The 27,944-nt window shown below is 42.2% G+C and overlaps 1 protein-coding gene across 16 annotated transcripts in view; it reads right to left on the reverse strand.

The window, feature by feature from the left end:
• The window catches only part of svila (supervillin a), a 72,760-nt gene that overhangs the window by 31,393 nt on the left and 13,423 nt on the right, over positions 1 to 27,944 (reverse strand). For 3 of the 16 annotated variants that reach the window (XM_065948776.1, XM_065948774.1, XM_065948778.1), the window contains exons 1-9: positions 15,121 to 15,410; positions 9,030 to 9,093; positions 7,512 to 7,603; positions 6,899 to 6,965; positions 6,637 to 6,779; positions 5,818 to 6,547; positions 3,525 to 3,608; positions 1,783 to 2,640; positions 1,149 to 1,316 (exon numbers count right to left, since the gene is read on the reverse strand). In XM_065948776.1, coding sequence (XP_065804848.1) covers positions 1,149 to 1,316; positions 1,783 to 2,640; positions 3,525 to 3,608; positions 5,818 to 6,547; positions 6,637 to 6,779; positions 6,899 to 6,965; positions 7,512 to 7,603; positions 9,030 to 9,093; positions 15,121 to 15,178 — 2,264 coding nt within the window. In that variant the 5' untranslated portion in view covers positions 15,179 to 15,410. Of the gene's footprint in view, positions 1 to 1,148; positions 1,317 to 1,782; positions 2,641 to 3,524; positions 3,609 to 5,817; positions 6,548 to 6,636; positions 6,780 to 6,898; positions 6,966 to 7,511; positions 7,604 to 9,029; positions 9,094 to 15,120; positions 15,819 to 26,249; positions 26,397 to 27,944 lie in introns of those variants that run through there. The other 13 variants (XM_065948783.1, XM_065948769.1, XM_065948768.1 and 10 more) reach the window with 13 other exon arrangements.

Genomic DNA, 27,944 nt, shown 5'->3' on the forward strand with positions numbered 1-27,944 from the left:
GCACTGAATGGAGCAAACAGAGGCTGTACTTTCCTTCAGGAAACAAGGGTTGAGTTCTTTTGTAAACAAGGAGTTAGTGTCGACTTCCTAGTTGACTTTTTTCCCCAGTAGTTAGCATTATTCGCCTACATTAGGGTACATGTGTGACATTAGTTACATGATAAACTATAGTTAAGTCCATGTGTTAATAAGCATTTATCACAATGCAGTAGCACTTATTGCAACCCAAACCACGATTGGTGAAGTGTTTGGGTTTAAAGACTGGACTGGTGTGGATTTCTCCGCCCCTGTAGGAGGGTTCCCAGGGCAGCGCTCGACACACATGTAGCAAACTGGGATCCTAAATCTTTATAAGATGTTCTTGGTGGTTTGTTAAACAGAATCCATTTCATTTAATCAAGACCAGCAGGTGAACCTGTGTCTGTCGGGAAGTCAGACTCTGTAGTCAGAAGGCTTCAGAGCACTTCAACACTGCAAGGCGCGAAGAGCAGATAACTAATCATTTTCTGACCCAGTTTGAGGATAATTGAAAATATTTTATAGGATGCCATCTTTCATTTCATTTTGGATCTTAAATGTTTTTTTTCTGTTTAGTACCATGGCGTTTTAATGCTAATAATGTTACAACTGCTTTGATTTTAACTCTCAGAGCACTTTGAATTGCATTATGTATGAATGGTGCTCTGTAACAAAAACTTTCCTTGCCTTCTTTTAAATAAACACAACCAGGCAGTTTTGGTGCTTTCACACTGCCAGACTGGTTAAGTTTACCAATGTTCAATCTCTGGTGTGGAAGTTGTGAGGCCATTTCTGAAGCATGCTGTCAATCACTTCGTCAGATACCTACCCACAGCAGTGGTTGAGGCTTTAAAGACAACTTAATAAAAACAGTCAATCTGTTTACTATTACTTGCATGACAGCAGAGTAATTTCATTGCAAAGCTGAAGCTAACTAGATTGTCATCATTCTTTTAAAGCACAGGGCCATTGAGCAAGATGTCTTGGTTGTAGGAATATGCTTCAACCTTTCTATGCATCAACATTTCTAAGTTCAACATCATGTGATGATTTCTTTGACATGCATGATCATGGATATTTTCCCAGCATTCCGCACTCTCAGCCATGCGTTCCTTCGACCAGAGCAGTACCTATCAGTCTCCTGTCGCTCAGCAGAAGTGATGGGCTGCGTCCTAAACCTCTCTGAGGTCTTTCTACTCTCCCCAGGACAGATATACTGCCTGGGCCTGCGCCCCCTGTCCCTTTCCCCTCTCCATGGGACATTGTAGCCCACGAGTTCCCTTTCACACTCAACTTCACTGGGAGGGCCACCCAAGGAGATGGACCAACAGATAGAGACCCAAAGGAAAGAGAAAACACATAGTATGAGGGAGAGACAGAGAGGGAGCAGTAGCAAAATACACATTTTTAAAAGCAGAGGTAGTACCCCTGGTTTTGAAAACTGCCCATGCAGATTTACCAGCATTTAAAACATGCACACATTCCCTGTCATAAGGTAGTAACCAAACAAGTCACTGCACCAATAAAGTCAGAAATAAAACACCAATGGAAGCTCAGTGTTAAGTGATTATTGCGTGAATGCCATTTCTACAGATTAGAAACTATGCAGTAGTATAACTATACTTTAATGTTAACTCCATGCCTTCCTTAGTTGCTTGTTAGTCATAAGGGAGCCAGCCACTGTTAGATACCAAGCATCAGCCTAAGTTCTGAAGAAGCCAACCAATGAGTAGCAGCGGGGAAGTGCTTTATTTTTCCACCTACAGCTCATTCCTGCGCCTGCTTGGTGGGGTGGTGGTGCTCTCCATGTAGGAGTGTCTGAGCTGGGCAACAGACACCCGAGTGTCCTGGTGACCCTCTTGGTTACCGAGACCTTCCCCCTCTCTGACCTCTCGGGGGTCATAGGCCTGGTGCTGCAACTTTCTCTGACTTGGCCTTCGTGGATCCACTGCATCCGATACTGAGCGGCTCAGGGCTGTGCTGGAGGTGGAGCCTTCTGGACCAGGATGTGGCACTCTTGGCTGGATGTGGGTGGCAGAAATCCCTTTTTGAACATAGATGGCATTTTCCTGTTCTCTGTTTCTGCCCTCTGATGCTTGCAGACGCTCTTTTTCATCCCTCCTGACTCTCCCTCTGTGTCCATCTTCTGCTTCAACCTCCCTTGAATGGTTTAGACTATGCACCCTGGACATCCCTAATTCCTCTTCCCTCCTTCCTCTCCGAGGGTCCTCTGTGCTCCGTTCTCTCCGGCGGATCTCGGAGGGCAGCACTGCTTTTCTACTTGTCAGAAGGCCCTCTGTTTTCACATCCTCGGACTCTTCGGTCTCTTCTTCTTGGGTCTGTTGCTGCCCAGCTTTGGATGTAGGACCAGAGGCCATGGATAGGTAACTGGGATAACTGCCAACTTCTTGCCCTCCTGGTTGCCCATGGCGGGAAGGCTGAGTTGGGGGATGATGGTGGGGGTGAGCATAAACTTGTTGGGTGCTTGGTTGGTCTGGGTGGTAGTGTTTAGAGGTTTGGGTTTGGGTTTGGTGTTGAAACTGTCTGCGGTAAGATGGGGCTTCCAGCTCTGGGCTCCTCTGGCGACCGTCCTCCCTGGAAAGCCTCTCCCTAACTCTGAGTCTTCAGGAAGAACAAGGGCTGGTTAGCATTTAGGAAACATAAATAGACAAGGGAGATTTATCTCAAGACAACTGTTGATCATTTTATCGGCCTGATCAAAAAGGAGCAGACAAACACAGCAATCGACTCGTACACTAATCTAGTTGATTTTGTTAGAATTACAGATGATTTTTTTTGTCTTGTTTGAGATCAGAGCTAGGAGACCAAAAGCAAAAATTACAGAATAATAAGAGATGAGATTGATTTGGAGTAGAGCTGCCAGGGGCTTTTTACTTTTACAGGTTTACTTGAATCCAAAGTCAAGAAGGACATGATTGAGTGCATTTATTTATGTTATGACTGTGAAGATACTGAATTTTCCGTATTCTAGGATGTGCGTCTGCATGGCTAACAAGTCCCTGAAAGACAGATCAAGGGATCACCACCAACATAAAATATAAATACAAGAAGATGACTGAATAAAAAGTGAAGAACAAGATTTTAAAAATTGTTGCACCAACTGATGTAAAATCAGTTTTACTCTGATGAAACACTACTCGTAATGTTTTATCCTTCATTAATAAGTTACAGATTTTCTCACACTGGGGTTAAACTGAACACAGCAACTTATGGGAGGGAAATGAAGTTATGGTTTAAAGAAAAGGAACAGGCGCTTGTGGCGAACAGGATGATGACAATGTGATGTAAGCTGGATCTCAAGCTCAAAGCAGAGCTTCTTAAACATTTGAGTCTTGAGTATAGCAACACAGGGAACAGTATTTGGCCTCTGTTCTGGCCCACAGTTCAAGAAGCACTGCTCATTGGGGTTGATGGGATTTTGTAAGTCTAGCAGATGGAAACATGGCAGGGGATGTTGGGGTGAGACACAACCAGCTCTGGTGTACCTCGAGGGCCAGTTGATGGGTGACTGGGTGTCGCCCTCAGCATCAGTCTGGAGGAACCAATCATTGCTCAGTTTCCCTCTTGCACTGCACCAACGGAAACCCATGGGAGGTATTTGAGTGGAAGGTTGGGTAAAATGCTGGATTTAGTCTTATCTCTTGCACACACATACACCACTACATTATGAACAACAATAACATTACACTAAGCTTGAACCGGAATGAGAATGGGCTCCACCACCAGCAGGATCCTGCTAACAATACAAGTTATGCTCCCACATGAGACCAGTCATAGTTACTGCAGTTTTGGGAGAGGCATCAAAATCAACATACATGAACTGTAAATGTGTATGTTCATAATGTTAATTCCATTAAAGTAATGACTGACAAAAATAACTCCCCGTTTTCCTAAAAAAGGAAAAACTGAAAAGTGCTGCTTCTTTAACCATGGCTGCTTGTTCTCAATTCATAAATTGTTAAACCCCCTCTCCCTCTGTCTTTGGATATGTCAGGTCAAATAGATTTGTGCCAAGGCTAGTTATTCTCAAAGTAATTCAGAACAGGTTTTGTTCTAAATAAATGTATGCAGGTTTGGAAGGAGTAGGTTATCCTAAAGTTGGTTTTGGGTCAAGGCCAACATGTAAAGATCTGTTTTTTTGAGCAGGCATTCATAGCCAGTTGATTTTTATCTGGATACATTTTCTTTTTAATGTAAAATATAGCACATGTTTTTCTTTGCCAATTACCAATCACATTTGATCTCGACTGCTGTCCAACTTAATACAAAAATACTCCCCATAGAAAGCGTATTTGCCAAAGCTATGTTTAGTCAAGATGATCTTGTCAAAGAATACCATCTCCTATTTGCTCTTTTCCCCATCAGGCCTTACTGGTCCTGATAAAGTCCAGCTGTGGTCAGGGGTCTGAGTCACACTGAGCCGCCCAGTTACCAAACAACCTCCTTGACCCACGGACACAAAACATAGAGCAAAGTTTTATAATCTGAGAGAGGGATTGAGGAACACAGAGAGAATGATGCAGACATGAACACTAAACAGGCAATGGCAGCTTAGTTGGTATAGGGTCTTCTTCATTTGTTTGTTTGCAACATTAGCTACAGGACCAAAGCCTGACCAAGACCTGAACTGGGCTAACTAGCTGTTTTATCCCAAAGAAGGAGAAGAGTGACGCAATCACTGATTCTATCTGTACTATCAATAGTGGGCCTAAAACACTCCAGTTCTTCACCTCAGCAGCAGCAGTGTCTAATTCAGAATGCACTCAAACTGGATATTTGACTGGACCATGCAAACTGAAGGACAATTCCATAATAATATATAATATATCATATAAGAACTATGGTCTCATTTTTGTTGCTCGTCCATCGTTTCAGATATCGCCCAATTACAAAGATGAAAGGAGGTGCTCTATATATAAGACATGATCTTTATACTGTAGAGAAGTAATAAATTATGGAAATAAATGGCTGGCATAAGGGGGTTCAATGTTGTAAATAACCATAGAAACCTTTGTCAGTACTAGAAAAATAAACCAAAGTCTTTATAAACTGAGAATTTCCTTTCAGGGAGCATTTGGTTTTCTGATCAGCATTTGTAAAATTCTCAAAGAGGATAAATTCTCTTTAAGAATGTGGGATCTGCCACTGAGCCAAGCAGCCACGTAAAGAGCTCCTCCTAACAGAATAACAACAGCTTGGCCAACGAGACTACCTCTGGGAATTAAGAAAGTATGGCAATTTGCTATTCTCAACAGATGCACAGGAAGTTTTGAAATAGATGCATAAGGAAAAACACATTATGTATCAATCTGCTCATGTATTTTGCAAACCCAGTTGTAGGTCTCAGTGGGAGTTGGTAAGTGCTTAAAGATTGTTTTAGAACATGATCAGGTTGCCTGACCTGGTATGATACCACACTCCTGCCAACAGGACGACCTTGGACATGTGTGGATGTGTGAAGAAACATAGAGACTGAGCTGGAGGGAGGGAGGGTCAGTGGGATGAATAATGCTGTCACAGCGAGTCCATCTACTCAAGGGAATGACACAGCAGTTTTTCTGAGCCATATAGAAACTGGGCTCGAACCCTGTTTCAAACGAATATCACAGGTAGCAAGGTCCAAACCCTTGGAAAGAAATAGCTTCCTAAAGAGATGTTGCCAGATTTTTATGGAGGCATCAAATCAACTAAATTTCTTACATTTGGAGAAAGTCATAAAAACGACCTGGGGAAAGAACAAGATGAGGTCAAACAGAAACAGCGATCAAAACAACGTACCCTTGTCTGCTGAGGATGCTGTGGGACTGCTGATCAATGAAGAGGTCACCAGGAGATGCACCATGTTTAAGTGAGGTGAGCGAGTGCTGCCTGCTCAGCTTGGGAGAACTGGGTGGTATCCCAGTGACTGGGAAGTCCTTGGTGGGGACCCTAGCAGCTGAGGACATTGCTGTCACATCCATGTATGAGGAAGAGGATGGTGGCTCAGGAGGGGCCGCTCTGCGTTGATTCTCCAGATTCATCAATCTCTCCCTCTCTGAGAACGAGTCCACCCTGGTCCGACCCATCTCATAACCCTGGTCTGGGTGGACATGCTGTGGTGCTGTGCGCCCAGCCCTTGGACTGGTGGCAGAGGTACTGGTGTAAGTACTCAGGGTGACATCCCTCCCTTCCTCCCCCAGTGACCCTCCTCTGCCCCTCATCTCTGATCCGTCAGAATCCTTGCGGGTGCGAGTGTAGCGAGAGGGACAGTCCGAGTCTGGCTCCTGATCCAAAGAGATGCCATAGCGCTCAGCCAGTTGTCGTCGCCGCTCTGCTTTGTAGCGGGCGATGCGTTCAGCCTTGGACTCAAGCTCCGGGGTGTCGTTGGTGGAGCCTGAGGTAAAGACAGGCTCTGTAAGGATGGAGGACTGAGGGTCAGGTCTGACTCGGGCTCTGGACTGTCGCTCTGGAGCCGTCAGCTGCATTTCTTGGGGTTCAAATCCCTCCATGCCATAGCGCTGTACTGTAACTTACAGGGCAAAGAGAAAAAGTTTTTTTTTTCTTTGAGAAGCACAAAAAAAAGTCTAAAGGAAAAAAGTGAAATTGTAAATGTCTCACCACCACAGGGCTCAAAGGGGTCAGATGCCCGGGTGTATCGTGGTGTGTCCTCCTCCAGAAGGCGATTGGCCACTAAGCTAGGCAGCAGAGACGGGTGCACCTCGCCTTCTATGCCCTCCAACCTCCGAGCGATACGCTCCTTTCTACATACACAAGCAGGAAGCAGGAAGTACTTAACCTCAGACATGCTATTATTATTATTAAAATTATAATTAGGAGAAAGGCTTGCAGTCTTTTCGTACTCATAGCATCACCTTCTCACCTGTTCATTTCCCAATCACTTGAGCTTGTGGTTATTCCTCCTTCAAATCGTTTCCTCAATTCAGAGACTGAAAAATGAATAAATGTTATAACAATAGACAAAATGAGTTGTATAAGAGATAAGTGTCTGAGGTTAGCTAATCTAAGTTTGTGGGAATATGGAACAAAGTCAAAATGGATCCAGCCATTAGAAGCCAATCCAATTTATCTGAGGTCGTCCTGTAAGGTTAATTTCACAATCACAGATGGTCTTTTTGCTCAAATTGCTAATCGTAATAAGCTAATCTAAATCATCCTTCAACAGCTAGTCAATCCCTATATTCACCATTCAGTGGGGCTCGAGAGAACCACAAACCTCTCTATGACATTATCTCTTTATTTGATCTACATTTTGCAGCAGATGGAGCCTTTAAGGAAAACACAGTGCAGCTGTTCAAGTCATAAAATATACGAGGACTGTGCTTGTAGAAAAACAGGTCTAAATGAAAATCTTGACTTTGTTCCACCTGGCAAAGACTTCTGCTATTGCACAACTGTGACTTTCAAAAACCCTGGGAAACTTGACATTGTTAGGGGCCATTTGCAACGAGGCAGAAAAAAAAAACCTTACTCACCTTTCGGGAGATTGGCCAAGAGACTAACATCTATATCCTTAGTGCTTTTGGCTGGGTCGTCTTTTTCGTCAAAGGTAAATTCTTTCTGGAAGCTGAGGGGTGCAGGAAAAATACCAACTGTTATTGAAACTGGGCTGAGCTGTGGGAAACAGGATTTGTTTATACACCTATAAAGCACGCAGTTGCAAAAGACTCAGTGAATGAATCTGAATTTTTTCAAACAATCATCCAAATTATACAAAAATCTTGCTGGAAGTTTGACTTCTTTGACTGATGTTCAAGAATCTGGTCAACCAGCAAATGGATTATTGATGAAGCTAAGAACAACAAGCTATTATTCGTCTGAACAAAACATTTGGTTTTCAACCTGTAAATCTTAAACCCCCAAATATTTATCCAGAAATTCTAAGCAGGTTTCACCCCGCCTCACCCTCTGCCTCACACAGATTCACAGCAAATATCTCTCTCCAGGGCTTACTGGAGCCATTTCTGGATTTGATTCAAAAAACACAGTTACCATACAACTTGAAGAGAGCTCAAGTTGTATGATTTTGAATGTTGGGAATTGGGAAAACATGACTTTGTGGTTTTATTCATTCCGGCAACCAAAGCTCTGAAAACAATATTGTACATTGTGCAGCCTTCTCTATCACCACATCATTTGTTCTCAAGACTGAAATCTCCAAAAAAAATAAAGTTCCAAAGAACACAATATTTTCAAGTCAAAGCTACACTCACACACAGTCTTCCACACTGACCTTCATCCTGACTGCCATAAAGTAACCTTTCTAAATGGAGGCTAACAAGGAGACCTGGTGATGTATTTGACACACAGCCAAAAGCATGATGCTGAGCAATCCTGCTAATGCCCCAGCAGGGTTGTTTCACACTGCCAAGCAGCAAAGTGTGCTTATCTCTTACTCTTTCACGAAGCTTGGACACTTTCCCTGTCAGAGGCACCACAGCTTTACCTGATACCATGATATCTGTTTGTTTACACACTGGAGGAACTCCACGAGCGTGAAGGGTCATTTTAAAATGTATTTTATTTATATATATATATGTACCATTTATTTTAGATTTGTTGAGAAACAAACAGTCAGACATCAGCCTCAAAAAAAGCTGTGATGGTTGCAATTTAATTCCTTGGGGATGATTCACCCTATCAAAAACACAAACGCTAACTTTTCCTGTTTTTGCCCCTGACAGGTTTAGATCATTATCTAAATTAGTATCTGACAACATTACAAAAAGATCCCTACAGAGGTAATCTTTTGTACAGTCGGCAAATATGTTTTGCTGACAACAGAAATGGCCATTGCATGTCTCTCTTCAGAGCTCCACACTCCATTTAAAAAACTGTAAAGGAACAGTCTTTAATATTTAGTTTATGAACACAGTAATGGCTTCTAAGAACATGCTGCTTTAATAACTACAGTGAGAAGCACTTTCTGAGCTATCTCCATCCAAAAATGAACTAAGATAAGCATCTAAAAACAAAAAAACATAATATCTTACCTTAAAGCTCTCTTCTTTAGCAATCTGGGATTGCTTAGTTTAATGGGGGTCTCACTCCCAAGTCCTGTGGAGGAAACACAAGTATGTAAAATTAAGTCATGTGTTACATAAACTCATGTTAAACTTGAACAGCAGAACCTCCATATTTGAACCACCACAGATCACAGCGAAACACCTTGACATTAACCAGCCAGTTTGTGTGCAGGCCCTTGGCACAGAACCACGTTCATTAAGCGGACTTCCACAGAGAAAACAAACGATGTGGAAAACAATAATCTGCCTGTCGGACTGAATCACATCATATACTACGAGACCCCTGTAGTTTAAAGTCTGGCTCCCCTCCAACTCCCACCCCCGCAAACACACAACACGTTACTCTGCTTCCATCCAGAGAGTGACTGTCTCCATCTTAAGTATCAGCCTATGGTGTTGTGCGTGAGGTCATATTTAAAAGGGCTTGATAGATGAGTGACTCTATGTGTGTGTGTCACTGAGGCAGGCGCTGTAAAGTCTGATCACACATCAAGGTTGCAGTGCAGCTGGGAGGATGCCAGGAGAAACACTTTAATACTCTCCATGAATACAGATACAGCATGAAGAGGCCGACAAACCGTCATCACAAATCCATATTTACATAGAAACCATTATCGTCCACAGGGTACGAGACTCAAGCACTCATGGTCCATCTCATGGTCCATCTCACCCTTGCACAAGAACAAGTCCCAGAGATTCGCTAATGGTCAACAGCAATATTAGATAGGAATAGATGAATGCTAAAATTAGCTGTTGTTTTGAAATATGGCCAGGCATGCTTCTGGATTTATTCTCTTTGTCTTTCCATTTACTTTTCACTCACATGCGCTAAACATTTGTAATATTTCTACTTTTTATTAACCTAAAATTTGGACCACTGCAGTACAACACCATCCTTTCAATTTCAGCATTTTGGCTTCCCACCCTGAGAGCTGCCATGTGACTATAGTACATTCTCCAAACTATGCTAATACAAAACAAATTTGTAAATTCAATAACTTACTCAAGCCTTTACAAACCAGCCTCATGAAGCCTGTTGTTTATTAGGAGTAAGGCTGGTCAGTAAATGAGAGCAACATGTGACATAAACACCTGCCTAGAGAGAAATACTGCCTCATTATCAAGAAAATGAGACTGGGATTGAGCTTGGTAAACAGTGATGTGAGGAATGGGAGTTCTGCAGAACATCCCTTTAAGGAATGTGTGTGTTATTGCGTCCGCCGCAGTCACTGACTCCAAACCTCAAACGTGCGGTTTGGCTGCCCTCGGACCTCCAAGCGGCCAGAGCTGTGCAATTTCAGGACAAACATGTGGTCCCACTTCCATCCTCTCCGAGTTCACCTCAGGGCCGCGTGACACCCCATACCCGACTCCCCCTCGAAAACCTAACCTCTCCCCCGAGGCCGCCCACCCCTAACCACCCATTCTAGCTCTGTTAGTTTTGATTATGGATGTTTGGGTTGATGCTTTAAGTCCCTCCTACTTAAGCAAAACATCATTTGAGAAGAAAGGAAGGCTTATTTGAAGAGGGCGGTGTGCCTGGATGTGTTTGGGGATAGTCGTGTATTGTTTCAGCTGGGTGGAATACGGCTGGTAAACACAACTCATTCCTTTGCAAGCCTTAAATGATAATCCTGGTGATCTGGGCGGAATGAGTTTCCTTTTGACATAAATCCAAAGATTAGCACAACACCATTCTCGTAGATATTATCAGTGTACAGATGAATCCAGCAAACACAGATCCTTCACTAAGTGAAACAGTAACACATTATCATACTGCACCTCAGATAACTTTGGATGTGTTCATAGCAGAAGAAAAGGTCAAATCGGTTAAGTTTTGTCGCCAATTTTCCCCATTTACACCTCCACGTATGTGCAACTAAAACCCTTGACTTGGTTAAGAGAGTATTACATGCACCAAAGAGAAGATAATCAACTCAACACATAAACCACCATGTGAAGTTGGCCGGAGTTGGCCCCTGTGGGCCGCCATTTGAATAGGCTTGCGCTCGGCTATCTGGCGCCACTTTGTTAACTAGTTAAAATGGTTTGCCTACAACTTGGCCATACGGACATTATACAAGTTTTGCTCAGTCTGACAGTGTAGGAATGATCATTGTTCAGGTCTGCATGAAGATAATTGTTTCTAGTTAATATCTGTCCATTAATCTTGATAACCTTTGACTCAACCTGGTCCCATTAGCTACTGTAGCCAGTGTTTGCCGGCTGATTTACCTGTCTACTCATGTGCAAAACACTTTAAGTATTACTGCGAGGTTCCAGTTCTTTATAATGTTGGATGTGTGCATGCTAGTAAAGTAGAAGCATTGACATGGTTCGTTGTTGTAAGCATAGAAAGTATACAAGACAGATGTTCTTGAATGCCACTCAATGATAAACTGCATGTAAACTCCAACTGTCAAAGGGTTTACTAAAGATTCATTTATGTGTTAACTTTTGTCCAAACTCCAGGACAAGTTAAGTACATTGGGTAAGTCATGGGTATTGAAGGCTCAGGAGGACAACATTTTTTTGCAATTCTGTTTTCCAGATCCTTAAAATGCATCTGGAGAGTAAAATATCGTCAACATGCATAAAGGTAAAAACACCCAGGTTGACAAATACCAGAATTGTGAAACAAAACCAGATGTCCCAGAAAAGGTTAATAAGCTGCTAGTGTGAACATAACAAAAAAACATCATCCCTCAGGGGGCAGCTGTCTGAGGATATTGTCAGGTCCAACATATAGAATTTACCAAACCCAGACCTGTACCAAAAAGTGCCTCAATACATTCGTCATTCCAGACGCAGGCATAAAAACCTGTACAATGATCACAGATGTGGCAGAGCCTTTGATGCTGGCTGTAATCTACAGAAACACTGTGGCTGCTATAGCCAGGAGGGAATGGGTCAGGAATGTCTCAGCTCTGTGCCTCATGTGTGTTGAAGAGGCTGTAAAAGGCAGCTTGACACTGATAAAACATGAAGATACAATGATTTCATGATTCAGTGAAGTGTCATTCAACCTCTGAGGTGAGGAAAGCCTTTCATGTGAAGGTATCAAAGGTTTGATGCACAACACTGTCCATACACCAGATCTTAAACCAGGACTTTTAAAAACTCAAGTTTAACACATATTAAGACCTTTCAGAGAGTATAGGATACTGTAAGGGCTGGGTACTGTATCTTGCAAGGTCATTGTACATGACTAAAAGTAGATCTCTGATGAGATTATCCCCAATCCTTCACATGAATATTCACAAAAAGAACAAACAATGGAACAGAAACAGCAGCTTTTAGCCATAGCTGCCCTTGAGTTTTGCAGAGGTTTTTGACCTCTGATTGAGGCAATTATGCTAGCCTGGTCAGCATTATGCAAGGCATTTGCTTCCTTGTTCTTCCAACTTTCATCAGAGCTAACAGCTGCATTCAGAAATTCAATCCAGAGTCATTTTCATTAAAGAAATGTGTATGACAGTTTAGTCTCAGAGAGTACGCCACAAGTTTAACACACAGTCCAATTTGTTGATCCTGCCGGGTGCTGGAGTAAGCTCACCAATAGGTTTAACAATGTCATTGAGTTTCTTGATAACCGTAAGACAATGAAGATAATGTGATTATGTTGAAACTCGTTTGAAAACTGTCAAATGAAAATCTATTTAATGTAGGCCGTCACAGATTGTCTTTAACAATCCTCTGCTCTGACAAATCAGACACTGACTGAGTGCTGAGCTCAAACACCACACTTGAACATTACAAGAAGACTGGAGTGGCTGTCTGTCAGTGTCTGTACTTAGCCCATGTCTTAATATACAAAAACAATCAGTGTGGTAACCAAAAAGGCATCAGGAGCTGAGCATATGTCCAAGTTGAGACAAAGGATTAGCTTCAATTCCCGGGATTAGTGAGCCCAATAGGAAATGTGTCAACTCTTTAACCGTCTGCATTACATCACACTAGATGTGCATGTGTGTGCGTGTGTGTATTAGTCTCATCATCCCCACCCAACAGTTGCCCACCTACTCTGCCTTCCCCCTGACTCAACCAAAGCCCCACTGAGAGAAGCTTAAGAAGTGAAGCATTAAAAAACAGATGGAGAATCAGAGATGAGGTGAAGGGATGTCTACAAACAGTTGATTTAACAAAATGATGTGACAATAAGCCAATTAGGCCTTTAACACTATTAACAATGAATCAGCTCAGTCTTAAATTCAATTCTGGGTAAACAGGGTGCAAAGGACAAGTACACTGACACATTAAACCCATCAAACAAACGTCCCTCCTTAACCGGTCTCGCTTCTCGTGTCAAAGCCTGTAACTGGGAGACACCTGTTGTGGATTCCCGGCCAGTTTAGAACACATGAGCCGTATCTCAACACTCAGCTCTCCATCAGGGAATATTACAAAGCAGTGTAGGAACGAGGGGCACTCTGAGACACAGATATGGATCTGTGGATCTGAGTCAGTGGGGTTTAATCATCCTTAGATACACAGGTGGTGCTGGATGAGATGATCTATTGAAACAGTAATACAAATATGAGTAACTTCTGTTACATCATTGCAGGATGTATCCTTTTAAGGCTATGCACTGGCTCAATATGGGGCTAAATTTAAATATAGGACTTCAGACATGGCAAAGTTATATATTATCATTTAATATTTTGAAAATACATCTTGAAATACAGGAATATGAAAACATGATACAGATTTTTTTTTGTATCCTTTATATATATATAGCAACATAGTATCTGGGTTTATAATGTGTTGTTCAATTTGAGCCAATGAATAAACATTGGAATATATTAAAATAATCTAAATGGCATGTAACTATTAAAAGAGTAATCAAACTATGTCTTTTAGGATCAATAAAGTATCAAAAAAGATAATCTGGCAATACATTATTGTTTTCCAAATTACAAAGCCACATCACAACAAACTGGAAAAGAAACCTTTTGGCAAATTACACAAAACTCAGGGTTAAAGAGCAGCAGCTTTTACTAACTGTTAGCTAGCATTACATAAATAATGCTCTGGGTTAGTCACAGTACCTTTTCAAGTACGCTATCTTTCTAATATCTCTGTACTGAGCTGTTTCGACACATCCCTAGGGTTTTGTTCGAAGGAATTTTAGCTATTTCCAGAACTATTTATTTACTGACAATGTAATAAAAACTCCAAAGTAGCTTTGTTTACACATTTCAGCTAGCTTTCTGGTAAAGATAGATAACCTGCTCAGCTTGTCAGTGAGTTAGCTGATGGGAGAATAAGGACATTGAAAAAGAGAGACACATATGACCAAACACATTCCTCTCTCGTCTTGTGTCCAAGAATTGCTCTTTCAAGAAGGAGTTTGAACTCTGTCAGAAGGAGTAATCAGAAACAAAGCTAACACGCTAAATCAGCTTCTCTGGCTTTTTTGATCAGTCAATAGGTTATCGCTGTCAAAACAACTCACTATAGGTCAATAAAGCTAATTTAATAGAGCCAGTAAAATTCAACATGACAGGTTAACTTCATGGATTGCGGCAATTTGGTTGAAATTAACGGATTATGATGTACATTTTGGTGCATTTTTATTGCCATTTAACTAGTTCCTGTGGCTGCAAATCTTATTTCAAATAAAAAAAACATTTCAATGTATGTTTTGAGTTTTAATTGGTTAATGAGGATGAGAGTACATGTTGGTCAATGATGGATAAAAAATGCCAGTGTGATCATAGTTATGGTCCAGTATCAGCCTGAGTCACATATCTAAACACACTTTCCTAAATCTGAGTCCAAGAAGCTGTGAAGCCTCGAAAAAAAACTGCCTCAACAACACAGCTCACTGCGCTGTTCGAGTCCCTCATCTCTGCTGCGTAGTGTCCTTGGAGGCTACAGCTGCAGCACAAGGACAGCTGGCCTCAAAGCAGGACAGTGAGCAGAGAGGAAGGGAGTCTGCAGTAAGTGTCCTGCTAACTTCCAAGAGCTCGGATTCCCAAATCCACACCCCAGAGTAACCTATCAACTCAGCCTGTGCCCCAAAAATCTCAGCTTTGCCTCAAGTCGCTGCTCTTACCTTGGCTGCAAAACTTGACGTGAGTCAGGTAATTTGAGATCCACGGGTTCCGATACATTTTGGCAAAAAAAAAAAAAAAAAAGTCAATAGACAGGAAAGACAGAAAAGAGGCAAAAGAGATGGAAGGACAGGCCTTGAAAAGAGGGTCAGTTGGCTAGAAGGGGATGCAGCTGACAAAAAGCAATTTGTCAATGCTGCGGGACAGAGAGACAGAGAGACAGAGAGAGAGAGAGAGAGAGAGAGAGGGGAGTAAGGTAGTGTTTAAGAGGCAGAGGGAGGGAGGGGTGGGAGTAGAGTGAAACGTCCCAGCCGCAGTGCCGGTACAAGTAGAAGTGGTCCTGGTAGGCAGAGAGAGAGGAGCTGTGATTCTGTGGCTGCAGCTCTGCCCCTTCTGATGTTAACTCCTCTCCTCCAGTTCCTCTTGCTAACTGCTAAGGGCTAACCAGAGCCCACTACAGCAACCTGCAGGGTTGAAAGCTGCTCAGCGTGCACTAAGCTCATTAGGAAAGGCATGCAAATTAGGCCCCATCCCTACTACAGACTGTAGCAAAGTGTCCTGCGTGCTTAAGAATGAGCCTGGCAGGCAGAGAAAAGAGGAAAAACGGTGCAAATGTGTGTGTGTGTGTGTGTGTGTGTGAGAGAGAGAGCGAGAGAGACAGAGATAGTTAAGAGAGTCCCAGGAGAATGCTTCCTTCCCTTGGCTCACACACATGAACTGGATGCCAAAGAAACCGGTGCATAGCGTAAGAAAAGGAGGGGTGAGAGAGTTAGAGAGAGAGAGAGAGAGAGAGAGAGAGAGAGAGAGAGAGAGAGAGAGAGAGAGAGAGAGAGAGAGAGAGAGAGAGAGAGAGAGAGAGAGAGAGAGAGAGAGCGTGCACAGAAAGGGTGGATGAGAGTGGAAATAAAGAAGTGAGCAGGAGAAGAAGCAAAAGTTAAAATGACCCTCTCGGCCAGATGAGAAATTCCAGTCATCCCTCAGCAGGGACAAAATAGAAGGAGCAGCATGCAGAGAGAGAGAGAGAGAGAGAGAGGGAGGCAAGGTGGGAGGGACAAAGACAGAGAGCAACAATGACGCAAAGTAATGAAGACAAAGACAGACAGACAGAGCATGCAGTTAGTTAAAAGAGGGACAGAAATTAGAACTTCTGCTATCACTGTTTAACACTTTGCCTCCTCCTGAAACAGCTGGTAGGGATCACAATTCTCCTTTTAACACACTCATCAAAAGTGCGTCTGCACCCAATGCAAACAAGCAGCGATAGTCCCGGTGAGTCATGGTGCGTATAAAACCGTTTCCCAGTTTCACTGATCTGCAAAGTGAACGCCAAGAAGAACTTAAAAAAAACAAAACAAATATGCACACCTCAACTATGCATTAATGTGATGATGACGTGCTTGTCATTGCACTGATAGGGGAAGCAGAAAGGCTGGCAAAGAGCCTGCACTGCTTTTCAGACCCTGTGGGGAAAACAGCGAGCGGCCCTTATCTTCCTCCAGAGCAAAAGCTGTCACCGGCAAACACCCGCTCTGAAACATTAAACAGATGTATTGGATGGGAGCAGTTGCAAATTTCTCAATTTAGTGGCTGCAGAAGGGCCAGAACAACTATCAGAAGAAGCTTTTTTATTCTTTCCTGATTTACATGCATCTCATTGCACTTTCCGGATAGTTCTTCTAAATGTAAGCCAGGTTATTGGACCGTTTCAAAAACAGACCAGGCTTATCACATTATAACAATTGTCAAATCTCATAAATCTGTCCAGCCTCAGCATCACAGGGCAACACAGGTGTGTTCACAAACTTCACATGCAGCCTGACTCCGAGTCTCTGGGCTGTGTGTGTAAACTTCAGAGGTGTCAAGTTTGGATCTTTCTCTGAGATGAGCTCATCCTGCCCAGCATGCGAGCCGCACACATACATCACAAACCTGCCAATTCACACTCGGGGTGGCTGGATGGAAAGAGCGCTACCTGCACGCAACCCTTTCAAACAAGTTATTTTAAGCAGCGGTCTTCAGGGTAAAACTGAAATTCATCAAGCTACTGCCAGTCTGACAGGGAATGAACAGAAATAAGTTAGCTCAGGAGGCAAAAATATAAAACAAAGCGTTCCTTCAGTTTGATCGTCTTATTTAGACGTCACTCATCACACGTTGTGTAAAGGTCACACATCATTTCAAACAACTGCTACACTGCTTTCAAGGCTTTAGGTAAAGGTTTACTGCGCAACAATCTAAACATTAATATAGCAGATATATGAACTACATATAAGGGTGAGTAATGTCTTTCTATAAAAAGAGGGAAGTCAAACTCCATCCGTTGTATGTAGAGGCATATGGTGGAGTTTTGTCGCAAGAGTACAATTTAAGGAAAACCAATCAACTTCAAATACTTCAAAGAAATAAGAACCACATTAACTTAGGGCTGGCCATATATGTAAATTGAGAAGTTGTAGAAACAGCTGCAATTAGTCGGATCACTGAGGAGGCATTCGAGGGATCTTAGAAAGAAATTGGCCAATCTGATTTTTTTTCTATTCCTAATATCGGTATCGGCCCTTAAAAATCCAATATCGGTCAGGCCCTAAACTTGAGTAATCCAAATATTGATTTTTAGAGCACACTCATGTTGGACTTGTCTTCTTGGTTACCTCAGTCAGTCGGAGAGAGTTTAGTATTTCAATCAGGAAGATTAAGTATTTCTTACACATGTATTTAAATTAGTTATTTTAATGATTCTATAAGCAGAATCCAACTGAACAGCAAACTACACTGATTCTTTAGACATATGTGTTGCTGTAGTGCTAAATGCTCTGTGAAGCACCTTTTAAGGAGTCAAATGCCATCAGTGATGATTTTAAATCAGATACAAACTGAAACATGTCTCACCATCTGTCATCAGCACCTCAGCACCTGGCTGTCTGACCCGTGTGTAATGTTTGTTTCTTTGACTCATCTTCTACAGAGAATGACATCAGACCTACAAAACCACCCGACAGTTTCTACCCTGTTATTAGCAACGATGAGTCTTTACTGCTGCGGACGGACAAGACCCAACAGGTCCCTGCACTGATGTAACGCTGTGCCTGTTCTCTAATTTCTGAGGTGGATTGTGGGATTTATTCAGACAGTAATGTTGGCCCCTTTGAGAAGGTGAGCTTGTAAACAGAGAAGCATGCAAGAAAGTACATGGTATTTATTTAACACCAAGACATGTGCTTAGATACTGAGAGAGTATTTAAGTGTTCTGCAGCATGCATTAGGAATGTGAGCATGTGTAGCGCTGCATAAAGACAAATCAGAGCCAAAGAGTCAAACAGGAAGCACCACTACAAGCAGACTGAGTAAACTGAGTGTTAGCACTGGCATTAATGGTATAATTAAGGACTTCAATGCTTCATGTTTACATGTAATTTGTAAGAGTTTGACTGTAGAGGTGAGTTTCAAACCTTCTAATCCTTACCACACTTCTTGTCCTTTCAGTCTTTAAATAGTATTAGACAGAGGCAAGCCTTCCCATTAAGGGCACCATCTACTCTGTGGGGGTGATTTAAGCCTGCTTCTGTAAATACTTACACATCGACCATAAAGCAGCATTAACTGGTTAGAGGGATGACAGCACGGAGAGCAGAAACTGGATCAAAGGTCAATGAGAATGAAACTGAAGCCATCTCTGCCGCCACACTGCAAACCTTGACAAAGTGGTGAAATGGATCCGTCCCTGGAAGCCTAACGCCATTAAGGAGAGCATTCCAGGAAACTAAACTGACATCCACATGGGTTTCAAATACCATTACTGTACAAACATTTTTGGATTGAAAAAAAAATTAAAAGAAAGGCTCTAATGATGACATTATCATGCCAAAACATACCAAGAATGAAGGTAACAAATCAATGCTTTCTGGTGGTATATATTTGTATTGGTGATGTATGAAAGCTTTGCAGAAAATGTTGAACATGTGAAATTTAAGTAGAATAAACTAAAACTTTTTAATTGCAGTAATCTTGTATTGTACCAAGCTACTTTTTAAAGAAACATTATCCAACACTGCTGACGGGTATAATGTAGAAAATCAATCATTCAGAATGTAAATATAATAATAATAATAATAACAGAGCCACACCTCTCCACTAATCATCTCCCCAGATGTTCAGTCAGCCACACTCTGAGTGGATGCATTTTCAGGCTGGACAGGCTCACATGTGCAGCCAGTCAGTGGGTCATAATTAGATAAACACTTCCAGACAGTCCGTGTTTGCCCTTGAAATGACCTCGAGTTTCTCAGAGGCATCCCGACAGGTCTGCTAGGAGAGGAGAGCTCAGTGGCTGCTTCAACCTTCCTGGTCAGAAAAACCTTTGAGATAAGAAAGAACACTGAGAAAGAGGGAGAGAGATAAGTATTAGCAGGGCTTGTCTCCTGCTCTAGACTCTTTCACAGCCATCCCAGAAATAAAGTCCAGATTTATGACGTCCCATAGGAAAAATATCCGTCTAGTCTGGCAAGAGAGCAACGGAGGGATCCTGTGTGCACGGCCGTGTCGTCTCTGCAGACACATAACAGAGCAGGAGCCTCTGCAGCACGGTCATAAATTCAAATGGGTGGGGGGTAGAGAATGAAAGGTAAAGATATTCATATGCACACATAAAGGGAGTTGGAGGGAGGAAATCTGAGGATTAAACTCCATTTGCAATGTTGTTTGATGTCTTTTACAAGGCATGATTGGATTTTAGTATGAAGCAAACAGATTCTATATGTGGCCTTTGACCTTCAAAAGGGTACACAGAGGTTGTGTTGAGAAACAAAATGTTCTTGAAAGAATGTCAGTGAAAACTTTGTGGATTCAATATGTAGGTCTGTCTTTTAACAAGAAACTGAACACAGAATTTGATCCAACAGAATCCAGCCCTTTCCAATTCCTTTGGAAATCTATTAAGAATGGAACGAACAATATGAGATTTTTGGGGCCAATATCGATATTAGGGAGAGCAACAATCTGATACCGACATATTGTCCAACATCTTTCTTAGATCTAGTATTGTGTTGATCCCTCAAGTGCAGTTATCAAACACTGATATACAGTACAATGAGGACAAGAGGGTCACTCGACTGGAAAGGAACTGTGCATGTATCTTCATCACCGCCTGACACTCTGGAGAGTGATAATGCTTGTTGTAATCCATGCTAGTTTAATACAACGAAACTAAAATAAAATGCTATTTTACTGTTGAATAAATGTAGTAATATCTGTGAATATCTGCAATGAAATTGGCAAGATAACGCTAATCACTTGATATGCTAATATCGGACGATATTATAGTCCGGTCAATTAATCGGTCTGGCTCTTCTATTATGGTTTAAACTGTCAATATTTGAACTCTAGTATCAGCAAGTCTGGGCTGATGTGATCACTGTCCTTTAAATCAAACATCTGTAAAAACAGGACAAGAAGATCCACAGTGGATGAACTGCAGAATTGTGTGGCAGCAGATATTTGATTTAGCATTCAAAGCGGTGCTGTTTAAACGAAGTGGCCATTGAGTCACGACATACTCCTGCAAAGTAACGTCAAATTCAGTTGGTAACCTGCAACCAGATTCAAATATACCAATACCAATCTCCCAGTCCATCTTCCTTTATAAATTTAAAGTGTTGAAGTAAGTTCACTATCTTAAATATCCTTGTGGTTACGTGCCGTCAGCAGCACCCTGACCTCTGCAGGGCCTCTGAGGTCAGATACTTCAAACTGAAGACCTCTTTATCGACTTCCTTTCATAACTACAAGTCTACAAGACTACAAGACTGCAAATAGATACACCGAGACAACTCTGACCTTTTCTGACCATTGTCCAGTGCATTAACACCGTCAAACACACACATACCTCAGCATGGCTTTCCCAGAATAAAACAGAGATAAGGGGTCTTAAGTAGGGGACTCATGACTCCAAGAGGTTCAGCTGGGTAGCTCGAGGCCTATCACAGAGCTTAAATTTAGCTCTGGGAATCAGCTAAACCTCAACTAGAACAACTGAAGGTTGGAGGTGGCTCCTTTGTGCAAAAATCTAATATCTTGCCTTTGTAAAGGAGATTCAAAAGCAATTCAATGTTCAAATATTTTGAATATATTAGGAATGACAAATCTGGGAAGTCAAAGACTTCTATCCTACCATTAAATTCAGGTTTCTATGTCATGGACACAGAAGCTTCAGTGTTTAGCCAGCTCTGCATTGGTTTTGAAACCTTTCTGCATTCTAACCTCTCGTCATTCTTCAAAAGCATCGCCAATATTGATCCTAGTTTAAGCACGTTTCTGATCGTGGAGCTTATTAGAAACATGCAGAGGCTTTTTAGGTCGGTTAGAATCTGTTATATATGCAACAGTTTGCTTGCCTGCTTCCACCGCTGCAACACCTGTTGGAATGCTGTTTGCCTGCAAACGAGGGGCATTTAAATGTCTGTGTCGGGTTGCCTTAAAACAGCCTACCCTCCCTGGTCTAAATAAATATGGACCACAATGGAAACTTAGGAGGAGGACATACTGGCTGCTGCATTGTTGTTAGAGAAGCCAGAACTTCAACAGAGCATTTTTCCTTAATGTCTGATGAGACACTAAGGTCATTTTAGAGATTTTAATTAAGTAGATCTTTTCATATTGCTACTTTGACTGTAACAATAAGAGTAAATTAAGTTATGTTGTCAGTCTGAAGCCAATAACCCATTGTAATCAAAAATATATCAACTCCCATCGCATTGCCAAAAAAACAAATCTTTTATCTTTAGTTGTTTAAAACTTCTTGTCCTGCCCCTGAACATTAAAGAAACTAACAGTTAGTGAAATGCTATACTGTCCATTAACATAAATGCATGACGATTAATTTGTAATATATAAATCAATTCATCACCATCTGCTCTTCAATGGTGATGTTACCTTTGAGGCATGTGATGCACCTTAAAATACTAAAACACACGTCTACACTATCTGATTCAAATGCATCCCCGGGGAAAGATATATATACCCAAGTCAGCACGCACTCATACAGAGTCTCCAGCTGTTAAATAAACACATGTGTGTGCTTCAGTTTGATACACACAGCACATCTGGTCAGGAGAGAAAACCTCTGCAACAGAATTCTTAGTCCTTTCCTGCTTGCCAGGGACATTTTTTTTTCCACCCCTGAATGCTGCAGACACCTTCCCAAGAACTGTCATCCTGGAGGAAGGGAACGCTAAAGTGGATGGAGAAAAAGTGGAAAGATTTTACTCCCTCAAGAGTCAAAACTGTGCAGGGAGAGCCAGCAGAGGCTGCCATTGGTGAACTGAAACAAATGTAGCTGCAGAGATCAGTTTCTGGTGGAGGACACCTTGTTTCCAGAGTAAGAGAGCAGAAATCAGTGGACTATAAGTGCTGGAAGGAGCTTGTGTCAGAGCTCAAGTACGAGGTCAAAGCCAAGGGCAGAAACTGAAGCTGAATGTCCTCTGTGCTATTAGTGGCTCATCATAAATCACCTCTAATTAGATTTTAAACGTGGGCTGGTGCTTTAAAATAAAGGGAAAGCTGTCATGGAGGAGTAAATATACACTTAAGACCTACCACCACGTGAGACCAGCAGGACTAAGCCCTATTATAAACTGGGTACTACCTACTACATAGAGCCTTGGCGCAGGTTCATGGTGGGCTGCAGACAGTGACACTTAAGTCTCATTTGGGTTTCAGACAGGCTCAGTTCAACGATCTCATTACCCTGCGCTACCATTTGTTTTGTTTCTGTCATTCAACAGGAAACAACACAGCTCTCTTTGTTTAACAGGATATCTGTAAACGGAATATCTTTGGGATTAGACTGTTGTGTAGCTGGGCCAAAACAACCTATCGACTGGCCAGGTTCCAATATGAACTGTAGGCCCCTATAGGCTCACAAATTATCTCAGTCCTTTTGCATTGTTTAAAGAAACCTGTTGCCTCCCTTTCACACACGAAGGGAACCACAACCACACAGCTTCATTCTGTTTCCAATGAGGCCCAGAAACCAACCAGTTCTAAAACCAGTCTCCCTTAGGTCCCCTGGGTCAGTTAACCAAATACATTAGTATTTGCTGCAATTAATTAAATTCGTATTTTAACAATGGGAGAAAATATTAGATGTAATGTGGAAGTGAACCACAAGTGGTGAAGTGGAGAATAATCACCTAACTCTGCAGGTCCCCATAGCTCTATACAGTGTTTTACATCAGCAGCTGATGAGCTTAGTATTTTTCTGGGTGGAGAACTAAAAGTAGTGATGGACTCAAATGTGTCCAAGGAAAACTTAAGATGCGTGCTAAGGCTGTCTTGATGGCTGTGCAAAAAAAGAGGATTCAATGCAAACATTTTTAGATATTTTTTCTTGACTTGCCCCCCCAAGAAGAATCCGGTGCGAGGATATGAACAATAAATTACAACAACAGACAGAAACACATGTAAGTTACAAATACAATACCGAAGTACCGCAAACCACACATTAAATGTTGCGACTACGTGGTCCAATGCAGCTGCCCACTTTATCTAGGTTGTAGTCTGCATTGCTGGATGGAAAATCCTTTTGCATACTGTATATTCAAATGTCGATGTGGAGCCTACCAGCCTACTCAAAAAATGCAAAAGGAATGACTTGAAATATATATGCTTTTTGGATTCAAGCAAAAGTAAAGAAGTGAGTGTGAAGGATGTCTAAGTCTACTGCAGAGCAAACTGATATGAGACACTGTCTGTGTCCAGCTATAGTGACAGAACTATCAACAGTCAAAGCCCATTTCAACGTGTCCGTTCGGTGTTTGGTCCACCCTGACTGTTGACAAGAGGACGTCCTGGCTAAAAATAATGCTTTGAACAGCAGCATGAGGCATGTTCAGTTATCGTTCCTGCTATCACTGGGACATTATTAGCTGCACAGCCATTCCCCTATGTGATCTTGGTTGTCTGAAGGCTGCGGCCACACTGCTGTAGGTCTTTTTCATAGTGACGGGTCCTTTGAAGGAGCGGCTCGAAGCAAACAGAGAAGAACTAACTCTCCAACCCTGACAGGTGAATAAGCCATCAGAGCCTGAGCGCAACTCCCCAAAAGGAAAATGAAACAATCTTGACTGTAGCTCTCCAAATGATTACATGGACCCAGACACAACACAGATACATCAGTCCTCTGACACATGAACACAGTGCACTTCCTCTCATCCCCAGGAAGGGATTAGTTACTCTGGATCTGAGCCAAATAAAATCGCAGTGATACTGCCTGACACAGACAGTCGACATCATGGCAAACAGCTGAGGAAGAGACAGTGACAACATGAAACAGAAGACAGTATCACCGCTGGACTGCCACTCCCCCACAGCAGGAAATCAGATCAGACCTCAGCCAATGAGGTAACTGTGAACTAGGGCTCATGTATATTTGGAGCCGCTGGTATAAATAAAACCATCACTCAGGGCATCATGATTAAATGATGCATGCTAGAACACATGCACCAATCAGTTATCCTGTGTATTAAGAAGACCTAGCTACAGTTTATTTAGGTGTATATTTCCCTGGAAATAATCAATAACAGTCGGGAAATTCATGAGAATAGTCTTCATAAATAAAAGGGTAATAAGAGTATTAGCAAATTAGTCCCTGCATTTTATATCTATTTAGGGTCTGTGGGTCCGTAGATCACTTCATCTTGAAGCCGGAAAATAAGCTTCCATGGTTGCAACTTTATCTTTCAGCGGAAATTACCTCAGATTTAATTCAATTCCATGCAATGTTCTTGTTTCGTCACTGACAGACCCAGATTTTTAGTGCATGCCCCCATGCAAAGAGGCTATTGTCCCTCCATGCGGGCAGCCAGCATTTAGATTGTTAGCAGATGAGCAAAGCACTAAAACCATAGACTGTAAATATTTTTGGACAAAGCCTGAGCGACGTCACACAACTGTTACTACAGCGGGTTTTGGAGTCTCATCCATGGCTCGGTCCATGCTTGAAATGCTGTCTCAACTAACTTTCAGTCAACCTAGCGGCAGGCTAAGAGCTGGAGCTGAGGCGGGTTTTAAGCCTCTTGACAAACCGTTGCACCGCGCCCGTCTGTCAATCATGTCAGCTACAACGCCTTATTGTGAATAACGCTTATCCTACATAAAAGTTAAACAGATGAGTTATCAAAACATGTATCCCCGTACAGTTTGCAGATAGAGACATGTGCTTATGTGACCGATTTGTTTTTTAACCAGGCTGTAAACATGTTAATTTCTGCTGTAAAAACTGGCTTTTATGAATGGGTGTGTATGTGGCTCTCTCTTAGCGATTCTGAAACCAGCCTCAAGTGGACACTCGATGAACTGCAGGATTTTGCACGTTGCACTTCTTTCAACAGCGGAGAGATTGCCGCTTGACTAAAATCTACATTGATCCGGGTAATAACTAAGTACAGGGCTTGAATCAGTGGAAAAACTTGTTTCGTGTGTGTGTGTGTGTGTGTGTGTGTGTGTGTGTGTGTGTGTGTGTTGCCCTGTTAGGCAGTCTCTATTTCTGTCGGTGCGTCCAAACTGAGAGAGAGCAGGTGCAGCACAATGAACAACTGTACTCTCCCCTCCCCTCCAGTCACTCAGCACTGAATGAAGCACACATGGAGGAGTTCAGCAGCACAAAAATACAGATCTCACTGCAACCGTTCCTTTCCGCGACTCTAGTTAAAACAGATAAATGCTCTCAAGGAGGTACGGATATCCAGTGAATCAATTCTGGTCGAGTGATTGGAATAAACTTTTTTAACATAAATATCTCATCATGCAATGAAGAACAGGCACATAGAGTTTGCTTTGATGGATTTCTGATTTTGCAGCAAAAATGCACAACCCAACAAAGATTTAAATGTGGTATAAATTAGAAATATTAAAATACATCAGACTGTGATTTAAATATGACCATATAACACATGATGGCTTTTCCTCAAAACTCCAATAACATTTTCACTAACATAAGAATTTCATCTGTTTTAGCTTGAATTCTTAATCCATCAAACTTTGAAACTCGGCTAAACAACCCCAAAAATGTCCGCTCATCAAAGACATCAAAGTCATTCAACCACTCTAAACTAAGCGTTAAATGAAAGTCACATACCTTTTTAGATCATGGACGGAAGAGCACGAAGTCTTGAAATGGATTCAGGTGGGTACACACAGTTTAAAGTTTTATAAAACCCTGAACTGTGTTGTTCAGAGGCTGCTTGTTGCAGAGTCCCTGAGAAGGTCAGCGCTGTGGAGGCTTGTGGGACAGACTACTGGGACACAAAGATAGACTGCCAGGTCCACAGCCCCCCCCCCCCCCCCCCACCATCTCCTCACTTTCTATCTACAACCCTCCTTTAGGGGGCACATGTGTTGTAGCTAGATCCACAGCAGGCATGAACCTGAGGGGTGGGTCGGTGTTAAATTTAGAACGGTGCTTTCCCACTTCATCAGTCAGAGCCAGATCAATCCAGTGACCCAAGTGACAAAAAGACATCATAGGGCCAATTATCCCGGGGGTCAAAGAAAGCTGGGATAAAGGAGGAAATGTCAAAATGAATCCTTTCTATGATGCATCAGGACGGGGTCATGGATGATTCTGCGTTGATGTAATGACAGAACATGATTGATTGTTGTGTGCTAGGACTGTCATTATTTGTTTAAAGTTCAAACATTCATTCAAACCTGGGAGAGAAAGTTCACATTCGATTTGTAATGAACCTTTCAAATTCAAAATGTAAAGTCTATTAGAACTTCACAATTTGATCAGGCAGAGGGCGCTCTCAGCGAAACTTGACCATTTCATGCACTCTTGACCTCAGTAAATGAAGACAGTAATGTTGTGGCAACAGCAATGGTGGCACGATTCAGGGGATGCAAATATACATGAGGGAGACTCGTCTCTCTGCAGACAGCAGCCCACTGCTTTAGTGGAGAGAGAGAGAGATGTGACGCTCCTGTGTATGTATGCTCTCGGTGCAAGGCAAATTCTCCTCGGGGCAATAAAGGTTTCATTCATTCATTTCCTGCTTCTCTTCACTGATGAAGTTATAATCATGCGCAGTAATATCCAACATTCAGGATGCATCCCCAGTCAAATTGTACCGTTGACAGGATCATCGTAATCAAATTAAAATTCCAGAGACCAGTGCAGATGCACAGCCCTATCGAGGACGGCCATCAAATCCAACTCAGTCACTGTAAATGACTGTTTGTAGGTGGTTTAGGATCTACCTAAAGCAAAGAAGCAGATTTAGTGCATCCTTTTTTACATTAGACATCAAAGTTCATAAGTGCTGAAAGGTGGCAGAAGGACACCGGAACAGTTGATTCAACAAACAATCGCCTCATTCATGATGCTGATTATCATTTGAGGTTCAAAAGAAAAGTGAAGGAACAGAATCGGACAGATGAAGAGGGAGGAAGGGAATCAAACACAAACAAAGACCAAAAGATATTGACGAGGGCTTAATTTCAGCTGGACACTCAACAAAAAGGACAGAGTGGGCGCAGGAGGGGACACTGGGACGCTGCCAGTTAGGAGAAAAGGGGCGGGGGGGGGACGTAAAAGAGAAGGCAGGGATTTCTTTTTACAACATATGTAGTCAAATAAAAAGGGCTACATAATCATTACAAGTGGCCTGTTCTCACTATGACCTATCATGAAAGGGACAAAACACAAACTTCCACTTTAGTCTGCAGGTTGATAGGAAAGAGCACCATCTAGTGTTGGATCAAAGATACAACCACAGCATTCACCCTGGCCTCAGTGTTCCGCTTTTCTGGCTTTCTAAGTCTTAAAACGACA

The sequence above is a fragment of the Labrus bergylta genome, chromosome 20, assembly GCF_963930695.1.
Source record: "Labrus bergylta chromosome 20, fLabBer1.1, whole genome shotgun sequence".
Taxonomy (NCBI): domain Eukaryota; kingdom Metazoa; phylum Chordata; class Actinopteri; order Labriformes; family Labridae; genus Labrus; species Labrus bergylta.